The 16,433-nt window shown below is 41.3% G+C and overlaps 1 protein-coding gene across 1 annotated transcript; it reads left to right on the top strand.

The window, feature by feature from the left end:
* Nucleotides 1–819: 819 nt before the first annotated feature.
* On the top strand, nucleotides 820–14,427 carry LOC132987837 (axin-1-like). The gene is made up of 13 exons (XM_061054788.1): nucleotides 820–999; nucleotides 1,858–2,557; nucleotides 4,080–4,273; nucleotides 4,376–4,531; nucleotides 5,125–5,259; nucleotides 5,380–5,476; nucleotides 5,902–6,039; nucleotides 6,861–7,248; nucleotides 8,686–8,863; nucleotides 8,976–9,152; nucleotides 9,861–10,160; nucleotides 10,240–10,389; nucleotides 10,483–14,427. The coding sequence occupies exons 2-13, from the start codon at nucleotides 1,928–1,930 to the stop codon at nucleotides 10,607–10,609; spliced, it is 2,670 nt and encodes an 889-aa protein (XP_060910771.1). The 5' UTR covers nucleotides 820–999; nucleotides 1,858–1,927; the 3' UTR covers nucleotides 10,610–14,427.
* Nucleotides 14,428–16,433: the final 2,006 nt, after the last annotated feature.

Here is a 16,433-nt window from a genome sequence, read left to right as displayed (position 1 = left end):
AAGGCTACGGATTGCCTGTACCATTCACTTTATTTTGTGAAATTGCGTAATGACCTTTTGGTGTCCGTAGAGGGCGCTAATTGGATGATTTCTCTCTGCCATATACCGTTATGATCTATTCTATTACCTGTGATTTTAACTGAGGTTGGGAGCCTATATTAATTAAAATTATACAAAGAATAGCTTATATATCTTATATAGTTTCAAAGGCAACATATAGCCTAGATACTATTAACATGTGTGTACTGATCCCTTTATTAAGTCAGACAGTGAGCTAATAGGCCTTGTCACACATTTGGGGTTGCAAATGGGAATCAAACAATGGGCAATAGAGGAATGACATAATAATCGGAAATATTGTAAGAGATAAGTGCGAATGAAAAGGTTTGGACCAAAATGAGGAATCTTATAGGCCTAATTCTTGCCTATACCGCAATATACTTTTCAAATTAGAAACTCACTATCACTGGAATCTAGCCTATTTAACATTCCTTTTTCTCAAAACGTGTATTAACAACATTAACTTATTCTCATTTCATGATAGATCAAATAAGTAGACTATAAAAGAGTCAAAGGAAATGTCCCATGACTATTAGGTTATTTTAAATTGAATTTTCTTTAATTCGCTTTGACTGAAGTCGTTATTAAATAAAGTTATTTGAAGGCATAATGCCGTCACAGCACTTTGTGATATTACAACTTTTAAGTTAACTAAGATTAATGATGTAAATTCGTACTTCACCTCTGTCAGACTGAGGGCTTGTTGATGCCTGTGTAAGTTCTACGTAACGCACGACGTCGACGTGCACGCACGACGTCTCTGTGGCTCAGTATTATTGCTCAGAAAGCAGCCACCATGGGGAGTTAAGGGGATACTCGACGGGTTATTTTCGTTAATATTTAATATCAGAAAGTTATCCATATGCTGCGTTTTGGGGCACACAGTTCACGCCAGTATCCCCAATGCAGTGGATTACGGGGACCGGGCTTTCAGAGACGGTAGGAGGAATACTTTTGTGGGAAAACACGGGACGTTCACGTACCTAGCTAAGCTAACAAGCTAACACTCAGGCTAGCTGGCGCTGCAGCCAGTAGAGTGGAAAACGTGCCTTCGCTTTCTTGTTTTGATTGATCTTAGATTGGGCAGATTTGTTGGTGTTTGTCGGTACGAAAGTTTACCTTCCTTCTCCGCGAGTTAACTCAGCATGAATGGATTTACAAAGTGCGCTTGGGTTGAAGTGTGTTTTTTGCACGCAGGCCCGTCTTGTGTGGTTGTAGAGTTTGTTTCTGTACCCATCCCCCCACAGTCTTTTGCAGGCCAAGATGAATGAGATTCTCACTTCAAAGCGATGGCATTGGTGGTGGCATTGCTAAAAGGCTAGCTAGCTGTCTTAGCTTGTTAACATTACTTGGTAATTTAGAAACCCGTGTCCATCGAGGCGAAGCTTTATTTTGACAACTGTTGACGCAAGGCTTTCAGATAGCTGCTAAACTAACGCCTTAAAACTTAAAGTTGAACTTCAGATATGAATTCAAACAAACTATTGAGCTGTTTCTGATAGGACAGACGTCTCAGCTGCTAGTTAAAAGTGTGTTAGGGGTTTTAACTACATCCAATGCTAACTCCTTGTGTGTGATTGTGTGTTATTTTAAGTATTGAGACTTTTCTCCCAATGTTTACCACACTCGTCTGTGACCTCATTTAATACTTTATGTGTTTGTATCTTTACTGCTCATCATATCATTTTGTTGTTATGACCTGACACAGTTAATGTGGTTGGATGAGTAAGCCACCTTTAAGGTCCTTGTATCAACTTCAAGGGTCATAACTACCTTCTCTTCTTATTTTCATCACAGGGTGAATTGTTTTCCAGCAAAATCATTGCAAGAGGCGAAGATCTGACCTCTGCATTGTGCAACCAGAGACATGAGTGTTGTCAGAGAATTACATGGGATTGGGTACAGGGGCGGCGGCGGCGGCGGTGGGGTTGTGGCCTCTCTGAGCGGCCCTACCCACTTTACCGAGGATGCTCCGCGACCCCCGGTTCCTGGTGAGGAGGGATCTGATGTGGACCCCCCAGTCCAGTCAGCCAACACCCGTCCTAACGCCCTTTCCCAAACTCTTGGGTATCCCACTTCATCCTCATCCTCTAAAATGGGGGATCCATCGAGTTACACACCCTCCTCCTCGTCAGCGACCCCGCGCCGCCCTGATCTGGACTTGGGATATGAACCCGAGGGCTCGGCTTCACCAACTCCACCTTACCTGAAGTGGGCAGAGTCACTTCACTCTCTCCTAGATGACCAGGAAGGCATCCAGCTGTTCCGAAACTTCCTTTGCCAGGAAGGGTGTGCGGACCTTCTTGACTTCTGGTTTGCTTGCTCGGGGTTCAGGAAGACAAGCCAGGAGAGGAGGGCAAAGCTTGCCAAGGTCATCTACAGGAAGTACATTGTGGACGGCGGTGGGATTGTCTCCAGGCAGATCAAAGCAGCGACCAAGAGCTTCATCAGAGACTGTGTTGGAAGGCCACAACCAGACCCTGCCATGTTTGAACAGGTAATAAAATCAGTGATATCATGTGTAAAGGTTCATACTATGGGCAGTGTATGTTGAATTACACACAGATTTTTCACAATCTGTGTTTGTGCTCCATCTTAGTTTTTTGAATAGGTCTGGTGTAGCCAGGCTTGTACTGAAATTTTAGGCAGTAACAATTTTAGCCCATGCTATATTTTATTGTTTTGTATACAGCAATTGAAACTGAAGTGTGGCTGTTGGAATGATCATATATTACACCCTGAAAATACCCCGATTAGCTGTGATGTCCGGGCTGTACAGTTTGCTTCCATTAAAACTGGTATAGATTATCTTTGAAAAGTGATGTCATGCATAAGTCAAATCTCATTTCATTTTCAGTATAGCATGTTGTTTGGTGTATGTTTTCTCTGGGAGATTTGCATCCAATGTAAAAGCTGCTCAATAGTTCAGGCAGGCCAAGTGCTTGTGATGGATATGCCATCCATATTCAGTACAGGAATGTTGTTTCCCTGCTGGAAAGAATCTTTAGGGGGCAGGAACTATGGCCCAGGATCTATAACTGGACCTAGGTTACTGAATTTGAAATGCGCTTACAGTACCTGAGTACTTAAAATGATTCTTCTGTTGCCCATATGTCACCGTGGCCATAAGGACTGTAGTAGAAATTAAAGTCATATTTGTAAACAGGGGGGTAAAGATTGCAGAGGTTTCTGGCTTGCTGCTTTTGTAAGTAAATAACAACTAAATACTAACTCTGGTTAAGTTTTGGTTGGAGGTTAGTATTTTACCCTTTCAGCTACCTGGCCCCTCCAACTTTATTTCCTTACAACTGCAGTTCATAACACATCACTGCTAAACAAAATGTAGTCACAGATAGAGGTTACATAATCTCAATAATGAACCAATTGAGGCTGATTTTAGTTTTCTCTGCAGTGAATTATTTCCTACACTCTCTTGCTTTCTTTCCTATTGCTGTTTTTAAGAGGATTTATGAGTTGGTTAAAAGTTGTTAAGAAGTCAGTAATTATACATTTCTGCTTCTAGTTAAAAACATGTCAGCAAAGCAAATTACTGAGCGACTTTAACTCAAACCTTTTGTATGAGGACCGTCAGAAAAGCTTTTAGAATGGTTACATTGGGTTTTACCTCTATATGTATCTTTCTGTTTCATTCTGGGAGGAGTGACTGGATAGATAATAGGTTACATAAATGTTCACCATATGTAATTGTTTTGGCCTGGAGTGTGTATTTGTTTGCGAAAGACAGTAAGATAAGTAACCTGTGTTCACTTGTATGCTGGAATCCAAGCTGTGTTGTTGTTGTGTCATGCTTAAGTCAATAAAAGAAGTTGCAAGCAAACAGTTAGGTGAAACCTTTTAAGACTGATCAAAACTAAGGCTGTGATAGGCTGTGTGTCGATGAGAAGCTGGGTTTAAACTTGAATTATGATATTTAAATTTGTATTTAAAAACGGCAACATCTTGAGACATTATTTGGAAACTATCTAACCTTCCGTGACCATTGTGTTTGTTCGTCTCAGGCTCAGACAGAGATCCAGGCCATGATGGAGGAGAACACCTACCCTTTGTTTCTGAAGTCTGATCTGTACCTGGAGTACACACGGACAGGAGGGGAGAGCCCCAAGCCTAACCCAAGTGATCAGAGTCCTTCATCGGGTCTAGCAAAACCTGTGCCTGGGTACTTACCCACACTTGCTGAGGATGAGGAGTGGAGGTGAGCTGATGCCACACTCAAAAAAACGTAAAAATGTTCTCGTAACGTGTGATATGATATTGTGTATGATGCTTAACTAACAGATCTAAAATCTGATCATAGGTGCGGAGGAGGAGGTGTGAGGGATGTGGAGGAAGAGAAAGATGAAGACGAGTGTGGAGACACACCAGCTAGTAGGCTGACTCAGAGCCTGCTGATGCAGACAGCACCGCAGAGAGCCACGACGAACAGGAGGAAGCCGGACAGCAGGGAGTACAGGTGTGTATGTGTGTATGACAAGCCACTTATGTGGTGAAGTCAATATTGTTTCCTCACGTACATATGCATGCACCACTAACAAACAACTACTTGAATGAATGAATAAATGACTTTGAATGTATTCAGCTCTTTTTAAAACTTGTTATTTTACCCAAGCAGTTTCTACTTGAACTGATTTTAGAAGGAATTTCATTTAAGTTGGGTTGTTTTTTTACCGGAGATTGTTTTAGATGTCTATATATTAGTTCTCATCTCTTATACTGCGACTACTCTCTCTTCTCAGTATTTCTCTTTGTCCTAAGCTGTCTTATACCATTAAGGCAAATGCCCAAAAAAAAAGTTCATTAAAAAAGAATAATTTTTAATACTTGAGAAAAGTAATTAAGTCTAAGAAAACAGCAATCCAAATGGGCGCTGCGTTGGACGCAACCGTGTTTCAGAAGTATGGAGACATGTCTATTTCATAAATGTGATTTTTGATGTGATTCAAATACCCTCTTCACTTATTCCTGGGGATATGCTGAAGCCTTCTTTGTCCCAAATACAACACTTCAGTGTAAACTAACTAGCTCATAATCTCTTCTCATTCTCAGAACATGGCGGGAACCGGTTAACCCGTACTACGCAAACATGGGCTATGCTCGTGCTCCAGCGACCAGTGCCAATGACAGTGAGCAGCAGAGCATGTCCAGCGATGCGGACACACTGTCACTCCCCGACAGCAGCGTGTAAGTACACATACAGATTGTTTACATCAATCGCTCTGGACTTACACAGGTTAAATCACAACACTAATTTGCTGCTGAGGTCAATGTTTGATTATTGTGTATGTGTGTCTTTGTTTGCAGAGATGGTATTCCTCCATACAGATATCGGAAGCAGCATCGTAAAGAGATGCATGAAAGTGCCAAAGCTAATGGACGTGTGCCCCTACCTCATATACCTGTGAGTTTTTTTTTATTAGCCTCATATCGGCATTCATGTAGCATTAATGGGAACATGATCCCTGATGACTTTATTCCAATATGTGCGTAACAAACGCTGTTGCAGACTACAAATAGCTAAGAGAAGTTAATCTTGTAACACAATGCTGTGTTAGATCAATAACAAAATATCAATATAATGGATTCCCAATATTGTTCCTAATTGGAATAAGCATATTCTATTTCAGGTTTCCTTTTTTAACTTTTTTTTGGGGGGCATTTTTGTGTTTGTTTTGGAGCCATTTGATACATTAGTTATAACAATTCTTCCTGGATACATTTGACTATTGTTCTCATTTGAATTTATTAAGAGGGCACCTATATTTCAGTTTCAGATGTGGGTGCAAACTTGTTTTAAATAATTTCTTTGTTTTTGTCTTTCTGTAGCGCACGTATCGCATGCCAAAGGACATCCATGTACAGCCTGAGAGGTTTGCTGCGGAGCTTATCAGCAAGTTAGAGACGGTTCTCAGAGAGAGGGAGGCTCAGGAAAGACTTGAAGAGAGGCTGAAGAGAGTACGACTGGTGAGTTCATAACAGCGTGCTGGTGGTGTTTCCTCAGAAACACTTGATTAATATTGAATCAAATTTTGCGTTTTATGTTTTTACTTAAGAGTACGGATGGTGTGATTGCAAATTGTCTCGCTGATGAAGGAGAAGATGATAATATTTAAAAATGGAAATATCGTGTTTTGAAATCATAATGCAGAAAAAGCGTAAACCTCCGACACATGACCAAAAAAAGGATACTTTAAATATTTTTATTCCTACAACGCAATTCAAGTATTGTGCCACTAAGAGGGTTGTTCTGATCAGGAGAAAGTCCTTATTTGAAACTGTTTTAATCGGGTTTTCTTTTATTTGTGTTGGGCTGCCTTTGAGATTTGACCACGGAGCTAAACAAAGTTCTCCTGAACATTGTATTTAAAAAATGGCTTCTGTACTTTGGTTGGCATTGTAATGGATCATTTGATGTTTCCTGACTAATTGCAAGCAGCATATAATACAGTCAGCAGAGGTCTAACATCTTTAAAAGTTATTTAGGTTAGTTCCAAAGTTTTTTTCTCTATTTCACATTTTTATTTTCATCAGCGGCGATCACTTTCTTTAATGCCTCTCTATGTCTATCTACCACTGCTGTATTGGGTTTCAAATAGGGCTGTAGATCTGTTGTTTGTTAGAGCTTAGGTACTTTCAATACTGAATAAAGCAGATTGTATCATATATAACGTCTCGTATCCAAGAGAATATTGAATATCAACCGTTTCTAAACCAACCAACTTAGTTCTTACTGCTTTAAGAGTGTGAGGTCACACTTTAAAATCTTTGTCCCCTTATTCAAACAGGAAGAAGAGGGTGATGATGCTGACATCTCCGTGACAACCTCCATGTCTTCTCATAGCATACCACTCCCCCTCCCCTCATCATTTCAACCTCTCTACGGCGCCCGTTACTCAGAGACCACTGCTAACACAGCAACGGTTGCCACATATGGCGGCCTTGTTGCCATGGAGGATTCCCTTGACGACGACCCAGAATCTATCCTGGATGAGCACGTGCAGCGCGTGATGAAAACGCCAGGCTGCCAGTCGCCAGGGGCAACCAACAGCACCTTAGGAGGAGGTCGACATTCTCCTCCCAAATCATCACGTTCGCCTGATGGGGGGATTGGCCCTCCTCACTTCCCCCCTCACAGAGGGGGAGTGCACACTCTGCCTGTTCCCGGGGTCAAAGGTAAGAGGCTGTGGGGCTGAAGGGGCACATGGACTGATTCTTTTCTGTTACTTTAACTCTTAATTACAGTTCTGTTGTACGTATTCCTGTTCTCATTAGATAAGATGCTGTTATATGCTCATATTGTACCACATCCCCTTGTTTTGCAGCTGTCAAATTGAAGTGACTGCATTTTTCCGATTAGAAACAAATCCCATAGAGAGACAAACACTGAACAGTAGCTCATCCCACCATTAATTTCCGACCTCACTGCCCTCACTTAAGTTTTCCTCAGGTCACTGGCAAATCAGATTTGCTTTCTAAATCCGATCTTTAATACAGACAGTCTACACTGGTTTTGCAAGTGATGATAAGGGTTTTTTTATGTCCAGAAACAGGAAGAGATGGACATTTCTAGTAATCCAAATTCTCTGATACTTGCATAACCTTATGAACGAGTACAGACACTTTACTGTTCTGCAAAATTCTGCTACTCATAAATCTTTCCTCCATGTGCTTGAGGAAGCCTTCTCCTTCCATAAAAACTTAATGGGAGCATATTTCCATTTTTATCTTATCTGGGCATAAGGTTAATCTTCTCCGCTCTGGTATCATCACAACAGCATGCTAACAGGGTTGTCAAATATCTTGATGTGAGACTGCCTGTTGTCTGTCTCTGGTGGTTTCTCCTTGTGCTTTAACCTTATGTGGTAAATGTCTTTCAACATCAAACTTGTATTTCTATCAAAGGTGCACCAATAGTCTGGCATGTGAACAGAATCTATACTCTGCTGTCACGGTGAGCCCTTGTTGACTATGAGCTGCATTGTATGTGCAGAGCAGCAGAAGCTGTGCACTCCCTTGTTGTCAATGTATTTTTTGTGGCTAACATCATCTCTTGAAATTTCACGAACTGATAAAGCATTTCTTTGATTGCGGTTGAAATTGAATCATCGGTGTGTGCTCTGTGTAAGTTTGAAGCCTGTAGCACCCCACTGTGCAGTAACATCAGAGCTCCAGGTGTCTGTGGTGAAGCTTTTAGCTTTAACATCCATTCACTCGGCTTCTCGTATGTTCTTGTAGAGGGAAGGCAGAGTACTCTCGTATGTGATGTTGAACTGTCTCTTGATTCAAAGTGTTTTGTCGCTTTCCCACCATCACTGGGATGGTCTTGCTTTGCTATGAGGCTGACCATGTTAACTGCTTTGTTTCCTCTGCCTTCTATGTTTGGTAGAACTCTCCGTTCTACCGCCATCCCTCAAGTTAGCTTTGGAGAAATTGCAAAAGCCATAGACATCTCATTGAGAGGGTCTATTATCGCACTAATTAGCAGTGGTGTAAGGATAAACCGATCTGAATCTGGATCGTCGCTCTAGAAGATCCAATCGTATTGAATCGTCTTGTAAAGGAGAGATTAACTTCCCCTACTAATTAGCCTCGCTGTGATGTGTGTCTCAGGTATGCATCACCACAAACCGTTGTACCACCACAGAGGAAGAGAAGGGCAGGAGGAGGCCGGCTCTAGGTCCCAGGCCAATATCTTATGGAATGGAGACCCAGCCAGCCAGTATGCAGGGAGAAGTCGTAACTACGCCGATGGAGCGGGAGCCAGCACGCTGGAGGGCATGGGTTACAGGTAGGCTACTGTGGTTGAATTCTATCACATATACTTGGTCTTAAGCAATCTATATATGCTGTTTTTTGTTCCGATTATCTCACCTGGTTTGTGTCATCTGTTTGTTCTGCAGTAGTAAAGGCAGCACACTATCTCGGCGAGGTTGTAAGAAGTCGTCAGAGACACCTGGGAAAGTGGATGACAGTGGGCGAGGCATGGAGGGCCAGGTACCACTGGATGATCTGGAGAGAAATCAGAAGATCCTGCAGTGGATGATGGAAGGAGATAGACAAAGGAAGAGCTCACATGGGTGAGTAGTATTATATTAATGTCTTACGACTGGTTAAATTGTGTTTTTGGCTTTATATTGATAGTTTGAGTAATGAATCAACTTTTTAAATATTTTTATTTGATTGCGATTGTATTGATTTACAAGCCCAAACGGATGTGCCAGGATAGTTATTCAAGAAAAAGTATTAGACAAGAGGCAGCACTCAAAATGCAGGACAATAGAAGTGGACTCACTAGATCTGTGAATGCTGACGTGTTGTATGGGGTCTCATGGTGATGATGATGTTAAAGGAACACAACAGAAAACACAATAAAACACTGTAATGTACAACATATCCAAGAATGTGGAAGCTCATGTTGCTGTTCACAGAAAAAGCTCACTCAGAAAGTTTTTAGGAAATTGAGCCTGTTCATATTAAACACATTCAATTCATCCACTGTTAATAGAAAATATTGACTAATACTGCTTTACCACAAATTTGTGTTCCCCTTATGCTTTCCAATTGATAGGTTGTATCAGTAGGCTCTATCAGTCACTTTTGTTGTCATGTCCACATACAGTATATAAAAAACAAACATGCACACACTTCTCCACAAAGCAGGCTAAAAATCATGTTTGGGGGACTTCACTTCTAGAAGCTGGATTAAATACTGTTCTAGATTCCTTTTTTTGTTTTTTAATGTTAAGCCTTGATGCTCATCTTCCCTCTCCCTGTCGTCTTCCCAGCGGCAGCACCAGCAGCTCCAGGAGGACAGGGGCCAGCAGCGAATCACCGCGTCCAACATCAGTGGAGCGACCTGGAGCTGTGCACCCCTGGGTCTCTGCACAGCTGCGTAACAACCCCTCCTCCGTGTCCCCGGCCCTCCCTGGCTCTGTGTCCACGCAGGTCCAGCCCTCTCACCCATTCATCCAGGATCCAGCTATGCCACCCAACCCGGCTCCCAACCCGCTCACCCAGCTAGAGGAGGCTAGGAGGAGGCTTGAGGAGGAGAGAAGGAGGAATGCGATACAGCAGGCCAAGCAGAGGTACAATTTTCTTACCACTAATCAAATGTGTCTTTGTTGGCTTATTTTCTAAATTGACATGGATTTTCTTTCTCTTAAGGCACAAGTCTGGTAAGCGCCAAGTGTGTGACAACATGACCGTTGCTTACTACTTCTGTGGAGAGCCTATCCCATACCGAACATCAGTCAAAGGCCGTGTAGTGACTCTGGGCCAGTTTAAAGAGCTGCTTACCAAAAAGGGCCATTACAGGTAAGAACATCTGACTCATTTATTATGAAATATGGTGAGTTTTTTGTAGCACTTCCCTCTAACATTATCATGCTTGTCTGAATTTGTTTGCAGGTTCTACTTCAAGAAAGTGAGCGACGAGTTTGACTGTGGTGTGGTGTTTGAGGAGGTCCGCGACGATGACGCCATCTTGCCCATCTTCGAGGAGAAGATCATCGGGAAGGTGGAGAAGGTTGACTGAAATGTTTGGGAACAGGAAGATGACATGGATCATTTGAAAAAGAAAAGGAGATGGGAAGAGAACTTTGGGATTGGACCGAGATTCAGCTGTGGGAAAACGTACGACAGAAAGTAGAAAGATGGAAGGAGCAATGTGTGACAGAAGGGAATTGAGCTGCGTGGTAAAAGCTCAAGTAATAAGGAAGTGGTTCATTTTCACGGCATATCTGGAAATCTGCATCATGCCTGGATCAAACACACATACTGCGAAGAAGATCGGCCAGATGAAACAGAAGCAAAGGAGAGGAACTTTAATTATTTCACCATCTTGTCTCCACTGTGGATATATGAGGAGCGCTGTTAAAATCTGATGTCTGTCCAGTCTTCCTCTACGATGGATGGAAAAGAGTGAGGGGGCTGCTGGGGGAGGAGAAAAGGAGTAAGTAGTCTTCCATCTCTGCTCTGGAGGAGTCTGTCCTCCGCAGACCATTTTGATGCTGCTACATTACCATGGAAACTCTTCAATCGGTGCTCGGGACAGTAAATAAAGCATTTTTTTTTTTTGTTGTTGTTCCATTCGGGAGTCTCGCTGCCTTTTGCTGTCTCTGTTCCTCATCAGCGGGGGGAGGAGAGAAGAGGACAGAGGATTTTGGGGGGAGTGGAACTTTAGCCTGCTTCTCCTCTTGTCGACGTCATAGCCTCAAAGGAGAAACTTTTCTCACCGTGATTCCTAGATGTCATGTAGTGATCTCTGACACCGACATGTTCTCACAACAGTTCTCCACACAACTTGTTTACCAAAGCTACATATTTTTGATAAGGCAAGTACCCTAGCTACTTGTTTCATTTTATTTGAATTGTCTATGTACAAGGCAGGTACTATTACTTATTAATGAAGCCTAATTTCGTTGTATCTCGACTTTAATGTTGTATTATTGTGTATGTTTTGAAGCTAGTTCATTAGTCATTTCAGGGCAGCAATGTTTTGTTTTCTCCTCTTTATAACATATCTTCACCTCAGTTCTGTACTGTTAACTTTGAGTGTGCAGTTTTGTTCTCCTAAGTGATGGATTTTAATTACCGTAAAATCCGGAATACAAGTCGCACCAGTATGGTATGTAAGAAGAAGTCTGTTTTTGAGGGTCTCCCAGAGAGGAAAATGGTTGAAACTGTCTCCTGCGTGGCGATTTGTATCGTGCTCAGCAAAGTCATCAACGTGCCGTTCCTGTGCAGCTGAAGTCGGCAGTTGTTTTTGCTTTGTGGAGTTTCCACTTCTACGAGCTACAGTGCGATAGTTGAGCTACGGTGACAGTTGGACCCAAAGCCCACCAATCATGCTGCACAGCTCAGCTGGTCACTCGTTGACGTTACTGGGGAGTCTTTTCTATCAAACCAGCACTCCACAAAGTTTTTTATACTTAACAGTAAACCACTGTTTTCTTTTAAGTGCATGACTTCATGAGGGAGGAAAAAGGTTAAAAAGTGGGGCTGCCAGCCTGGTCTTGGACGCCATGTATCCCAGCACAGCTTGCAGTACACAATGTATAGAGGGAAATTTTCAATAGCGTCAGGTGGCGTGCAATGTTGATGGTGGCGGCGGCACTCACTGTAATGATGGCACGTGTGTCAGCCTTTTATACTGGTATATTGGTTCGCACCGGTATATAGGACGTAGCCAACTTTTTAAATGAAAAAAATTGTTCTTAAAAATGCGTCTTATACACCGGATTTTACAGTAAACCTTCAAAAATACTCATGAAAAATAAAAACACACTAAAATGTGTGACACCTTTGACCACACTATCTATTGTTTCTAACAGCTCACACCTCATTTGTTTGTGTAACTCCCAAGCTCAGTCTAGGTGCCTGCCTGTCCAGTGCCATTACTATCTAGAAAGCTTATTCTGAAGCATGATGTGTGTGAGGGGGGAAAAAAACATGTCATGTACGCCCGAACTCAGCCAAAGAGCATAACGCGCGTCCCTTGAGCTGGCGTCATGCTTTTGTCTGTGCAGTCCAAGTCTGCGAGTTTGAAATCAATTTTCCCATCATGAGCAGAATGAAATCTTCATCTTCTTGCAGATTCCTCAATTATTTGGTCTTCGAACTTGAATTAAAATCTACATCTTGTTCTGAAAGTATACATGACATTTTGGGAAACTTGCTCAGTGTTTTTTTCTCGCTGTGAAACGGTGAAAAGATTCACAACAATTCAAGTTTGTATCGCAAATGCTGAGCGACAGCCAGTAGTCTCTTAGCTTAGCTAGTATCAAACCAACCAACCAACCAACCACAGCAAGCCTGGATTCTGCCATGAAGTAAAATAAAGCTGCAAATACTCTTTATTTTTATCATTTAATATTTTCTGAACGTATTAACTCATCCATAAATTATTTCACCACAGTTTTCTTAACCCCAACGGAATAGATTATGTGATAATTTTATTGATCAAATTGCAAATTATTTTAGAGATTACAATTTTAGTTTGATTATACTTCAAAATACTGTAAAAAAGGAAAAAAAAGCTCATCCCTGTCACAAAGCCACCACTTCAAATTTCCTGAAGAGTCCACAACCAAAGGATTTTTTTATTTGCCATCATTGAAAAGAAAAGTTGAGATTCCTTACATCAAATAAGTGGTAAGACAAGTAAATTATAGATTCTTGAATGTGTTGTGGGTCTGTAGCCTATTGGCACAGCCAGACTAGCCGTTTCCAAGTGTTCAGTGTCTATGCTAATTTAATCTAAACGCTAGCGGGCTGAAGCTTCATAAAAAAATTCAAAGAAATAAGTAATTTTATCAGTGTTGCTTCAGCGAGACAACTCATAAGCATATTTTTTAATTATGTCAATCTACTCCTTCAAACTTTACTACAGAAAGGCCGTCGAGGCCAGGACACCACAAAGCACCGTGCAGCTGATGCACTGATCACACACCAGCTATGTAAGCTGAATGTACTTTGACTTTTTTAAAAACTTTTAAACCTCAACAGAAATCCCTTCGCTGGTCACATCATCATGTCTGTTCTCAGTTGTGATCTCATGCTGATTGTTTTGTGTTATCCATGCTGGTAGTTCAATGAATGTGTTCATCAAACATAGAGATCCTACCAAACTTTGTGCAGGAATGTCAAACACAATGAGTCCAGGGCTGCTGCCCGCCAAGGGAAGCATAGGATCCTAAAAACACATGTCATTGCTTCAACCCCTTATGCCTTCAATATAAAAACAAAATATTAGATATGTTTGTTTATAAAAAAAAATGTAATTTTAATAAACACCAAGCATGTTCTTTATAAGGAATGTTTTCCTGATGAGTTGAATTATCTATTTTGTTTTAATGTTTATGTGCGAACTGCTAAGGCCCTCTGATTTATTTTATGTTTGTGAGAAAGAAAGCCCAGGGACAGTTGAATGACAACATTTGTTGAGAGTTGTTTCTTGTGATAATGATTTGATGGGGGGAAAAAAACAAACAACTACGTCTGTTGTGTTGTCAGTTAGTGTGAAACACAGTGCCTTTATCATGTTATCTTTATAAATATCTTTATTGAACCAATCCATACTTTTTAATGGAACTTTTTACTTTCACTCAGTCCCGTTGTTTTTCTTTCGTTTCTTTTTTTTTTAGCTGCAGTCATTCTCGCTCACTCCTGTTAGAACCTCTGCTGTAAATATGTACATTATCATTTCATATGTGTCTTCAGACCTGCACCACATGTCCACGGTGTTTCTGTTTTTCAAAGGTAAACGCCAAGATGTCACTGTGCTGGTTCCACTTGTACATTTCTTTTAAAAAGGTACTTCATAATAAAGATGTTGAATAAAAAAAAAAAAAACTGCCTCACACTTCTTGCTTCACATCATATATATTGTTCTGTCATCATTCTCAGGGTTATAACAATAGTCAAACGTTACAGTGCTTTTCAAAGGACCCAAGGACACTCAACACAGAGAGAGGCACATCACATGAAAAAACATTTTTTCTGTTTCTAAATCAACCACAGATCTCGTCGTGTGAAGGGCTGGAGAGGGTCTGGTAGGAACTTTTGAGCAGAGGGGAAGGGGGGTAAACCTTGGCAGCTGATTTCTTTACATACTGGAACCTTTCCAGGGCTTTGAATGGTGTCCTTCATTGGACTTTATTTAATAATTGTAGATAAGGGTTGCTAATGGGTCTCTGTCACAGAGGGAGTGTTGGCGTGAGTCAAGAATTTTTGGAGGTGGTTTAAAGCAAATATTTGATTAAATAAATCTAAAGATTCACTGTCATCCTTGTAGTGATAGATCTTATGACAATGAGAGGCTGGAGTTTAGGGTTTACCAATGTTCTGGCATTTTGGCGAGCGATTAAAATGTGGTATTTTAGATTTGGCAAATCTGTTTGGTTTAGTGCTGCTCACCCTTATTTGGAATTCCTCTGAGTTCTTTAGTGTGCCTGGGGTGATTATAAACATAATGAAAGCATATGTCTGCATTACTAGAATGTGTATACATACTGCAGGTTTCATAACAGGTTGGCAGCACCTGGAAATAGGCATTATGACAGGGTGCATCATTTCCCACTAGCACTCTCAATGGTGATGGCAGTAATCATTAGAGCTAAGTGGGTGGTAGGTGGGGAGACACGGCAGGATGGGATGTACCTTCCACCAATTAGAGCATACATGGATTACATGACACTGGTACCCACAACAGTGGCATGTGAAAAAAAAAAAAAAAAAGGTTACTTGAGAGATTGAATCAGAATATTAACTGGGCTAGGATAAGGATTAAGCCTGGTAAATCTTAGGGAGCCTATTCTAAACTACATATGGAAACTAGCCTTTTGGCTAACTGGCATATTTACAGAAATGTTGATTAATATGCACTGTCCCTTTAAAATTAAAATAAATACACCTAGAAGCATCACAGTGTCCAGAGGGAAGATAATCGAGAGGAAGACTTTATTAGATGAAGAACAAAGTCCATCCATATGGGAAAAGTCAGTGGAGAGCTTGGGTAGGTGGTATAATGTGGACCTGAGTGACAGGGAACAGATAAAACAATTTGAGGAAAATGTTGCAGCGGAGCTAGGATGGAAAAATAAGTCAGGGCTCCCAGGCCAAGTTGAAGCTGTGGTGTCTGCAGTTTAGACAATTTCCTAGGTTGATGTTGCTGCTGGTCTTTGGGAAAGGCATACTCCAACAGCCAATAACTTTAACAGTGGAGTTCAAGTGTGCAAAGGTGAGAGGAGAGTTGTTCCCAACAGGGAGAAAAGACAAGGTTAGTTATTTGGTCCTGAATCCAACTAGAGAGCCAGTGTGTAATAAAGCAGGTCCCAAAGAACCTTTGCCTGGAACATTCATGTACAGAGTGTGCAGTTAAAACAGTAGTGAGCTGTTTAGCAACAACTTTCAGAGAAAAGCAGTTTAGAAATAGGTTGGTAGTTTTTAGGGACAGGTTAGTTTTCTTAAGAGTGTGCACAACAGCAGATTTAAAAAGAAAAGAAAAGAAAAGGGTGAGACACCACCAGATTGCAATAAGATATGTATAACCGCAACATACTAGTCAAGGACCTATTTATTAAGCACATTTTTGAATAGCGAAGCTGGCAAGATATCAACTGGACTAGAGGTATATTTCATCCACCAGGTCAGTAAAGTCTTGCAGGTAGGTTTGTGTAACTCCCAAGCTCAGTCTAGGTGCCTGCCTGTCCAGTGCCATTACTATCTAGAAAGCTTATTCTGAAGCATGATTTGTGTGAGTGGGAAAAAAACATGTCATGTACGCCCGAACTCAGCCAAAGAGCATAACGCGCGTAGGTAAGCGTCCTTGGGTTTCATGAAAGGCGCTATATAAATCT

The sequence above is a fragment of the Labrus mixtus genome, chromosome 2, assembly GCF_963584025.1.
Source record: "Labrus mixtus chromosome 2, fLabMix1.1, whole genome shotgun sequence".
NCBI lineage: Eukaryota > Metazoa > Chordata > Actinopteri > Labriformes > Labridae > Labrus > Labrus mixtus.
The sequence above is the reverse complement of the archived record's forward strand: the minus strand, read 5'-3'. Positions and strand labels throughout refer to the sequence as shown.

Coding starts and splice junctions, on each gene's coding strand:
- LOC132987837 (XM_061054788.1), top strand. CDS start 1,928: ATGAGTGTTGTCAGAGAATTACATGGGATTGGGTACAGGGGCGGCGGC. Junction 10,161..10,239: donor ATACAGCAGGCCAAGCAGAG/GTACAATTTTCT, acceptor CTTTCTCTTAAG/GCACAAGTCTGGTAAGCGCC. Junction 10,390..10,482: donor ACCAAAAAGGGCCATTACAG/GTAAGAACATCT, acceptor ATTTGTTTGCAG/GTTCTACTTCAAGAAAGTGA.